General features: G+C 44.9%; 1 protein-coding gene across 1 annotated transcript in view; it reads left to right on the forward strand.

The window, feature by feature from the left end:
- LOC147209274 (pyruvate carboxylase, mitochondrial-like) overlaps window positions 1–10,442 on the forward strand; it is a 149,228-nt gene that overhangs the window by 68,233 nt on the left and 70,553 nt on the right. The window contains exon 12 of the mRNA XM_086105036.1: window positions 3,127–3,309. Within this exon, the coding sequence (XP_085961162.1) occupies window positions 3,127–3,309 (183 nt within the window). The remainder of the gene's footprint in view (window positions 1–3,126; window positions 3,310–10,442) is intronic.

A 10,442-nucleotide genomic window follows, 5' to 3' on the forward strand; every position in this document is an offset into this window, starting at 1 on the left:
TGTTGACCAAAAAAATTTTATTGATTGGACGAATATGTACCACAAGGATTCACATGCATCACAGAACGTGATGGGACTCGGCATCCTATCTGCATGATTTGTCATGCCAAGTTGAGCAACTCGAGTCTCGCACCGGCAAAACTGAAGGACCACTTGTTGAATCCGATTTTTATTTTTCAGTAATGAAGGGTCCGGTGAATGTGCTTATGAATTGGTTGGGTTCGGTACCTCGAACAAGGTTAAGAACCACTGGAGTAATGACATATTTATAAAGGCGTCACTCAACATTTTTGCCTCCTGACACTGAGACGAGTGCCAGCGCAGCAGTAACCCGCCGATAAGACGACGCTCCTTGAGCTCACACACAACAAGCCAAGGCACGATGTTAAGAATGGAAGTCAAGGTATCAGTGCGTCAGGGTGCATTGGTGGGGGGAGGGGGTAAATCCACAGACGTATTCCCCATGTCACATCTCTCCGCGGATGCTTGCACATGCTAACAGCCCAAACTGCCTCCACGGGACACCAGAGCATTCGTGTATCTCAATTTTACTTTTAAATGCTTTTTCGTTCCTCATTAAGTTTACGAGACTCGCTTTTTTTTTTTTTGTAATCGGATTTGCTGGTGTGATGCCCTGACTAAAAAGACTGCGCAGCAAATGTAAGTATTGTCACAGCGCATTGCAAAGGATCCCAGAGATAAATTATCTGAATTATACATGAAGAGCTGATTTGCCTGGCAGCCAAAACAAGATTTTCAAATGTTATTGCGCATTCTTGTTTTCTAGCATTCTCCTCTTTTCCATTTTAAAATTTCACAGATTGCTTGTTTCTGGAAAGAGGAAAAAAATAAAAGACTCTCACTTTACTTCCGTTGAGTTTTCAATTGGCTTCAGGGTGAGTTAAACAACTGGTTGTGCAAACAATAATGCGTAGGGGGGAGCGTGCGGCGGTGACAGCGGCGTGCAATCTCCAATTGATCGAGTAGTAATTAGAGCCCAGCGCGACGATAAGGCAGGCTGAAAGTATCCCAATAACTCTGGAAATCGGCGTTCCAAATTAGTCCATCAGGAGCACTTGGCCGTTGTGCCATTTCTTCTTTCTTATTGCGAGGCGTAATAATGGCTCATGAAAACGGAAGCAGCGTACCATTCTTCAAGCAGTCAGCGTTTGCGAGTTTACAGAGGGCGGACGTGCAAGGAAACGGTCTCGCCTTGAAGGCAAAATGTGAACTTCGTAAACTCGGCGCCGTCATTTCAAGTTCAATGTGGATCATCTCCCAATAGGCCAATTTTCAGAAGTCGTTTTGGCTTGGCCGGCTCCTGCCGTTGCTGGACCGCAACGCGCTGCCAAGCGGCGAAATGTCCATCAAACAGTTTCGACACAGATGAGCGAGTCAAGAGAAAGGCCCGACTCGATTGCTTTGGATTTTTTTTTTTTTTTTTGGGAGACGAGGTGACGTGCGGAAACAGTGTGGTGTTGAGAATGGGTAAATACCGGCAGATGAGCTTTTTCAATTCCAAAAAAAAAGTGCAGCGTTTATCCTGCACTGAACTGTTTTTTTGCCCTCAAGTGTCCTTTTTAGTGTTATGTATTAGAAAAGCCCTGTTTAGATATTTGAGGTATCACAAATGCAAAAAAAAAAAAAAGCATCAAAGTGAAAGTTCTGCTTGAAATGCATCCTTTCACAAAAAAAGCTTTTTCTCGGAATTTCTTGGAAACGAGTATTTTCAAAAAACTTACCAATGTTCAACTGCTGACCAGCTCTCTCAATTTGAGAAAAATGGCATGAGTTCATGAATTAATTATTTCATTCAATCATTTGTTGACCGAACCGCTTATCCTCACGAGGCTCCCTCGAAATTGCGATTTTATATCGTGCGCGATGATTTGACATGTGAAATGCCTTTTATTGACTTCCCAATTTTGCAAACATTTGACCAAACAAGTATGACGTTAGTGCTTAAGAAGTGCTGTCCGCATTAAATGTCTCTTTTATTTTTCTTTCTTTTTCCATGAAACATTAAAAAAATAATAATAATAAAAAAAAATTATATTTTAAAGCCACAGGTTTGATTGTTTGCTGTCATCTATTTTGGAACTGAATGACTTGTCGCACCTGTTCGGTACAATTTGTGAAATTGAGACAGTGAACGTTTAAAAGACTGCAAGTCACAGTGTTACGTAAGTTGACAGCGCTAACCGAAATCGATTCACAAAAAAATCACATCTTAAATCGCAAAATATTAGTGGAAGTTTTTGTCGAATCCAATTCATAACCAATCGGCTCGCTTCGGTCATGTTTTGGATCCAACTGTTATTTTGAAGGGCGTGATGTCAGCGGAAATGTTTTACTGGAGTAGATGTTTGCAGTGGCAGGCAGCAGCAGACGTTTGCTGGCAAATCACCAGAGTGGCACAACATTGTAATAATTACAATTGCGAGTCATCGCTCGCTTCCAGCCCTCGAGGGACTCCATATGTTGCCGAGTTGGCCCCGGCCCTCCTTTCCCTTCCTCACATTTCCTCCTTCGCCTCCTCTGCTCTCCTGCCAAGTGTTTTGGAGCGCTCCGCCCTTTTCTGCCGCATTCTCATCGCTGTGCGTCTCGCAGTTTATTTCCAACGCTTGCATTTCGGGCACTTAGCAGACGTGATGTACTGTCTTCCCGCCATTCCATTAAAAAAAAAAAGCTAAAGCCTTGCGGTTTTTGTTAAATTCATCTCCGGTGCTTGGATGTGGGATTTTGAGGACGTCAAATAAAAGCAATTGTGGCAAACGAGAGCGTAACTTAGCGAGGGAAAGGGGCTCTGAACAACACTGCTGGCATTCCTCCGCACAGCACCGGTAGTACGCTAATGAAAACACTAAATCTTCCTGACAAATTGTGTATCCAAATTGCAGGAAAATCCGCAGTCGTAAAACGCACAGCGTTGTTTAAGGGCCGCTTACGTGTACAGTGGTGTGTAAAGTATGGCGCCGCTTCGTGTGGCCTGTATCTGCTTCGTGAAACTCCCTTTTACGTTTTTTTTTTTTCGGTACGTACAGAATTGCGAATTTTGACCGATTGCAGGTGGGTCTGGAATGCGCTGTATTTGGTTTGTCACCATTTCGGTTTGTGCCCCACCAGGTGTTCCGAAGTGGCGAAGGCATGGGCATCCGACTGGACAGCGCCTCGGCCTTTCAGGGCGCCGTCATCTCGCCGCACTACGATTCTCTGCTGGTCAAAGTCATCGCCAGCGGCAAGGACCTGCCCACCGCCGCCTCCAAGATGAGCCGAGCCCTGGCCGAGTTCAGAGTGAGGGGCGTCAAGGTAGGACAGCCGACCCGGATGTTCAGTGCCGTCAAACCTCTGGTCACTCACGACCCTGAAGAATATTGGTGAACCAAACTTTGCTTCGGCTCACATTCTTCAGTTGGTAAAGGCAAGACAAGGCAAATGTATTTGCATAGCGCATTTCATTTACAAGACGATTCGAATGGCTTAAAAAACAAACAAACATTAAAAGCATAACAGAGAAAGCAAAATCAAAATAGAATCATCGAAAAAAATTACATTAAAATTATTAAAACCAAGCATCAGTCAAGACAAAGTAAAAGATGGCGTGCAAGGTTCAAAATGAGCGGTTTCGCATCACAGTTTTCGGTTTGAAATTAATATTTTGCGCCTCCTTAATATCTAATGAATAGCAAAAATGACACTCAAGCGCTGAGACAAGCGTCAAAAGAAGAAAAAGAAAGCTTCGTTGGGCTCATGTCACCTACGTGCTGTAGTCTGGATTTCTAGGGAAGCTCTGTTCTTGTGCACCGGAAGCAGCGGGCTAGCAACAGCGGAGTCGTTCCTAAATCAGTAATTAATCTCTGTGGCAGTGAAGAAATTACATTTCAGACAAGAATCGTTCCCACAAAGGGATGACGAGAAAGATACAGAGCCATGCTAAATGTTAAGCTAACCTCAGAACCACGGCTAGCGAGCGCTTGTGTCAACAATAACACTTTTTGAAGATGTCTGGCTGGAACCGCGTTCAAGCAGAACACTTTAAATGGCAACAAAGTACAGTATCTTTTGGAGGGAAAAATCATACACGCTAACTTGAACCCGGACTGAAAACGAATTAATTTCCGTTATGGTTTCCATCAGCCAGGCACGGACAAATGGACTATCAATAGGCCCTTTGCGGCTGAAGCCAGAAGGCTGCCATCTTACGTTCAAACTGTTATTGACGATGTGTTTTTGTTTTCGCTGAAAACACTGCCATCGAGTGCGTGTTTTCGGCGAAGGATATCTGCATGGACTCAGCATGACTTAGATTTGTTCTTGGTTTTACTGTTTGGTGCTTTCTACCGTCTTTATTACCGATTTGTTTTACTGTTTATTGTATATGTTAAATTGCTCCATGTGCAGCACTTTGTATGCAGCGATGGCTGTTTGAAAGCGCTCTATAAATACAGTTGAGTTGAGTTGAGTAATGAGAGAGACTCCAAGCATTCCCGTATACGTCTATATCGCCAAGAGAAAGGGCCTAATGTTGAAAGTATATTAATATCCTATCAAATATTTATAATTGATCAATAATGTTGTTTGTTTTCATAGTTGATTATTTTAGGTCTGCAACAATAAATGTTCTCAAAATGACATTACAGCGGAGCTTTTTTTTCCCCCATCAATTTAACTTTGCTTCTAGACAAGAAAATGAAATTTGCTACAATAGATGAGATGAATGTAAGAAAAAAACCCCGCTGCTTCTATTATGGAAAAGAAAACCAATTCATTATATTGTCTTTTTTTATTGTTTTATAAAAACCCTGCTTCTTTGGGAAAGAAAAAAAAGTTCCACAAAGTAAGAAAGTTGCTCCTCAAATTAAGTCAATGATTCACCAAACTACTCCAAAGGAAAAAAAAAGAGATTTTGAGTCTTGGCCTGCAAATGGGGATTGAATTAAGACAATAAAGGATGGATTCATCAGAATGCTGCAGTAAACAATCATGTTTTCAGCCCTGATTCAAACGACATGACAGTTTGAGAAGACCTCGGGTATTCGAGGTTTTTGTTCCATCGATAAGGAACTAAATGCTGCTTCACTTTGTTTGGTCCTGGTTCTGGACACACAAAATCGACCTGTCCCAGACGATCTGAGTGCTCTGGATGCTTCGTAGTGTACGAGGACATCTTGCATGTATTGTTGTCCAAGGCCATTTAGAGAGTGACAGACCAGGAGTAAGATTTTATCATATATCCTTTGACTCCAGGAAGCCAGTTTTGTGATGTGAGGACAGTTGTGATGTAGTCCGGTTTCCTGGCGTTTGTAAGGACTCTGGCGGCAGATCAGCCGCAACTGCCTGATCGAATTTATTTATTTATTATTCTTTTTTTTATTAAGACCTGAAAAGACACGATTACAGTAATGTAGTCTACTGAAAATAAAAGGTTTTCTGTGTCTGTGTTGGTAAACAGTCTTGGCACCGAGTTTGTGAGCCGAGGTTTGACTGTATATCATAAAATTCAAACAAGGTTGAAGAGACTCTATGTGTGTGTGTGTGTGTATATATATATATATATATATATATATATATATATACACATAAAGTGAGAAAAACCCCAAACACATCAAGGCATACAATGTGTTGAGGGATTAATGAGCTTGCCTAAAGAACATCTTTGTCATGATGTTTTAAGGTGTTTATGCAAAAATGGACTCTCTTGCCAATGAAAGTGGAGATTTTTAAAGGCCATGTCTCAAACAAATGTCAAATAAACACTTAGCGGTCTGTCATTTAATGTACACGTACAAATATCCACAATGAGAAAAGAAAGCTCAAGTATCCAGTTCAGTAGCTGTAATTCTCCGCAAACCTCACCCGCATGAGCGAAAATGGCAACCAGTTGGAGTGAAATGTACATTTTCCACATTGACATGCCTACTTTGTGCCTTTTCCTCAGTTTTTCACATTATGGAGGCGTTTATTGAGGTCCAGGTGTCATGTTGAGTTGAGTTCATCTTCCACCTGGCGTCCCTGCTCCCATTTGTCACTGATTACATCTCCGCAAGAACACCAGATGGGTGGCGGGTTCGCAGAATCTGGCGTGCTCGTTGCGGTGCCAACGGATGTTTCCGCGTTTTCCCGTAATTGGGATGTATTGCCTCAAGCTGTATGCAAGCATATTGCATTGGAATCATGCTGAGTAAGTCATTAACACAATTATTTGTGTGTATTGTTTTAGAGACAGCCCAAAGCGCAAGGCGTTAAAGGCATGCTTGGATAGGTTTGGTGTGGTGGATCTTGACCGGCCGGCCCTTACCTTTTAATGGGCCGAGTCTTCTATTTTCACACTCGTGTGGTACAGCTGCCCAGTCGAAGGAATATTGTGAATACAGATTGCTGTCACGCAATCCAATTCGATCTAAAGCTTGTTCAAGCGTCTGTGGTTGACATGTAGGCGAGTTTGGTGGTTGGGGCATCAGCGTTTCGAGGCGTTGCGCTAATAGTTTGCTCCCTCTCACTGTGAGCTGCAATTACATTTGGCACCGTGTAAAGCTTCCTTTGATGGTAAGACTGCAATGAAATTAGGGTTTCTTTAGCAGTGCACAGGCAAAAGAAAAGAAAAATGATCCTATCTTATCCATCCATCTTCTGTCTGGGGTTGGGTGGACCGGTCAGCAACCCTAGCGGAGAAGTCCAGACTTCTTTCTCCCCAGCGAATTTGTCCTGCTCTTCTAAGGCAATTCCAACATGTTCCGAGGCCAGCAGAGAGCCATTGTCGCACAAGGATCTCAGGGGTCTCCTCACCAAGAAGCATCCTGAACAGAAGCCCGAGCGACCCCATCTGGCTCCTTCCAATATGGAAAACCGGCGGCTGTACACTGAGTTGATCACCCTACCTGGATGAGTACCCCGAACGAGGAAACTCTGTCAGTCCCCCCCATCTGGCACATTCCAATATGGAAGACCAGTGGCCCGACTCCCGAATTTTTCACCCTATCTGGAAGAGCACCCCTACAGAGGAAACACCGCGAGTCCCCCCATCTGGCTCCTTCCAATATGGAAAACCGGCAGCTGTACTCTGAATTTATGACCCTATTTGAAAGGGTACCCTTACTGAGGAAACTCCGGCAGTTCTCCAAGTCCACAAAGACTGGTCGGGAGACGGTGAAGTAACTCCACACTCTCAGCAGTGTTCGGAATGGTGCATGGAATGAGAAGACAAAAAATGACAAGGCAAAAACCTTTTTGACTCGACAGATACTCTCTCGACCTTCTACTTTGCCCTTCTCCGCTTTCACGACCTGGCATGCAATCGGAGCATAGCTCGAAAAAGCATCGAAAGCAAAACTTAGGCACCCTCCCGTCTCCCAGTGCAGCAGCTGGAACATCTCCACATGGTAATTTGTCATCAGAACGTGGAACCAGAAGATGTTAGGGGAGCGAAGCTGGGGTGAAGTAGAAAGTGATGACCTTGCAGAAGAGATGAAATTTGATGAGTCGGATTGGGGGAGGGTAGCCTCTTTGCAGAGTTACGATCTGTCACGCAGCACGGGGTCAAGCCGGGTTCACTCTCAGGTAGCGCAAAGGAGCCACCGCTGTCGATGACAGGTGCAATTACTCGGCACCACTGTAGGAGCCCGCGTGGGCAGCGAGAATAAAAGAAAAACAAATTGGCTTGGTTTGAAAGTAGGCAGCGGATGATTCAGTCCGCCGAAACAACAGATAAAGAGGGGCGGGGATGCTTTGCTTTCGTCTGTCATTGTCACGCTGCCTTTGAGGACAATTTAGGAAGCTCGTGTGCTCTTGAGAAACATGCATGCATCAGACCACGAGTCTTGTCATTTAAGTTGGTTGATTTGCAGCTATAGAAACATTTTGTGTGTGTGTGTGTGTGTGTGTGTGTGTGTGTGTGTGTGTGTGTGTGGACCTGCTTTCGGCATCTCTGGATTCGTCAGATCTGTCAGTTCTCATTAAAACTGAAATTTTTGTGTTTCTCCAATGCTAACCCTGCAGCTCGGGTGTACATTGATACGCATATCAAGATCGACGCCGCAAACGCTCCCTTTTCACCAACGCATTAAAAAAAAAAAAAAAAAGAATACCGTGCCCTTTATTCATACAGTTCATCTGCGCCAAGTGCCAAGCTCTGTGCTACAGCACAATTAGCCCTCAACCAATTGTACTGTGTACATCCATAAGCATTTATGTGTGGGCACACTTTGGCAATTATGGGCCATTCGAGCGCTGAAGCGCGACTGCAGATAAGCGCGTCCGCGCCGAGGAGGAGGAAAACAATGACGACGTTCGACATTTGACGAGCCAAATGTGCGCGGTCCACAAAAGCCTTGTTGACGAGACTTCGCTGCTAGCAGATGCATCTTTGGGTCACCGTGACCTGCCCTCAAGGACCCGACATAAATTCGAATGTAAACGGGCGATCTCGTTCTTGTCCAGTCTGCTTGAATTGAGACTTTGATTTGAGATGAGTGGCACTTTGAGCAATGACTACAGACTGACGAGTCAATGTGTACACGAGGAGCTGCACGAGTGATAGCCAATTGTTTGGGTGACATGAAGAGGCGCAATGTCGCGAAGAGCACCCGTCGTTGTTGTTGTTTAGCTTGCTCCCGTCACCGGCTGAGAACAAACGTCTCCATTCTTATTCAAATGAGTTTAATTATGGCTTTTGCAGTGGCATGAGATCACGCCTGTATTCACTAATTGTCTATTCAAAGCAAAAATCAAGCGCAGACTCCCTGACAAAGCCCAAGGAACCACGTGCTCGAGCTGTAAGTGCTTGTTATTGCCTCTGCTTGTGGTGAAGTGGCTTTGTGGCGGCTTTTAACTCATTCGCCGCCAGTTATTTCAAAGCCGAGTTCCCCGTATTGAGTATTTCGACTGATCGTTCGGGATTGACAAAATATTGTTCTGTGATGTTAGAAGAACCAAACCTACAAATCTGACTTTAGTAGACACAAGCAAGGTGAGAGCCTCTTCCACGCCTATCCGCTGAAAGACGGAAATATACGTCAGTGGTATTGAACAGTTGGATTCCAGTTGGCGAATAAAAACGTCCGCGGAGGTGAATTGGTGAAGGCTACAGTGAGCATCCCAGCACAGTGGCTGACACTCTTCTGTCTCGAGTAGCAGCAACAGGCTGCGATATTTTGCACTGCGATTGTTTATTTGGCCTTCGGCAACTTGGCTCAGCATCACATTGACCTTGCGCGGACAGATTAAAAAAACAAAAAAGGGTTACACCTCGACAACGCCGTGAGGCACAATGGTTCCCCCGGGAGCCTCCCGCTTGAAATCTGGGAGCACTCTGTAAATATTGCCCAAATGTTGTTGTGCTACCAGAGATAAGGAGGGCCTCTCCCGCTATCAAAGTGTCAGCATCTTTTGCAGGAGCTCCTTTTTTTTGTTCATTTATGTTGCTTGTGTTTTTTTACCCTGTTTGCAAGAGATTGAATGATATCAGGTGCTCAAACTTCAGATGAGCACCGGCACCTTGTTGCTTGTGACTGAACGGCTTTTGCATGCATTGCCTCACATTTGTGCACATTTATTCATTCATTCATTCATTCATTCATTTTCCAAACCGCTTCATCCTCACTAGAGAAACGGTGGGCGGAGGGGGGGGGGGTGCTGGAGCCTACCCCAGCTGTGTTCGGGCAGTAGGCGGGGGACTCCCTGAACCGGCTGCCAGCCAATCGCAGGGCACACAGAAACGAACAACCATTCGCGCAGAAACTCACACCGAGGGACAATTTAGAGTGTTCAATCAGCCTGCCATGCATGTTTTTGGAATGTGGGAGGAAACTGGAATACCCGGAGAAAACCCACGCAAACACGGGGAGAACATGCAAACTCCACACAGGAAGGCAAGAGCTGGAATTGAACCCGGTAGCTCTGCCCTGTGAAGTCAACATGCTAACCTCTCGATTACCGGGGCGCCTGTACACATTTACTCAAGTCAAAATGAGTCAGCCACTCGGAAGTCCAGAACCTCTTTCGAATCGTGACGCACGAATGAGCCATGAAAAGAAAAAAAAAAAGCAATTGAAAATGCCCATGGCTCGTCTCATGGCGGAAGGAAAAGAAGGCAGCCAGACGAGGGGGATGGAGAAAAGGTCACGCGGAGGAAAAGCAAAAGAGCCGGTCATTAAAGTGACCCCTATAAAGGACAAATAGTTTCTCCTTGTCTTGCCCAGAAATGTGAATCCAAGGAGGGCCGTCATGTTGAAGTTGACGGCAAAACAGCCTGTGAAGACGAAAAGGGCGAAAAGGAAAACGCTGCATTCAGGCTACTCAATCACTTTCGCACCCGACGAGGTTAAATCTCTCCTCCGTTTTTCTCCCTTGGTCCCTTCCACTTCTGCCCGCTATCTGATCTTAAGTGCACCGTGTCGTAATAAACCGCCTCCAAGCGACACGGCGATACGACTTGCTTGCGGATG

Source organism: Hippocampus guttulatus, chromosome 2, assembly GCF_054856545.1.
Source record: "Hippocampus guttulatus isolate MCC_2025c chromosome 2, RoL_Hgut_1.0, whole genome shotgun sequence".
In the NCBI taxonomy this organism is placed as follows: domain Eukaryota; kingdom Metazoa; phylum Chordata; class Actinopteri; order Syngnathiformes; family Syngnathidae; genus Hippocampus; species Hippocampus guttulatus.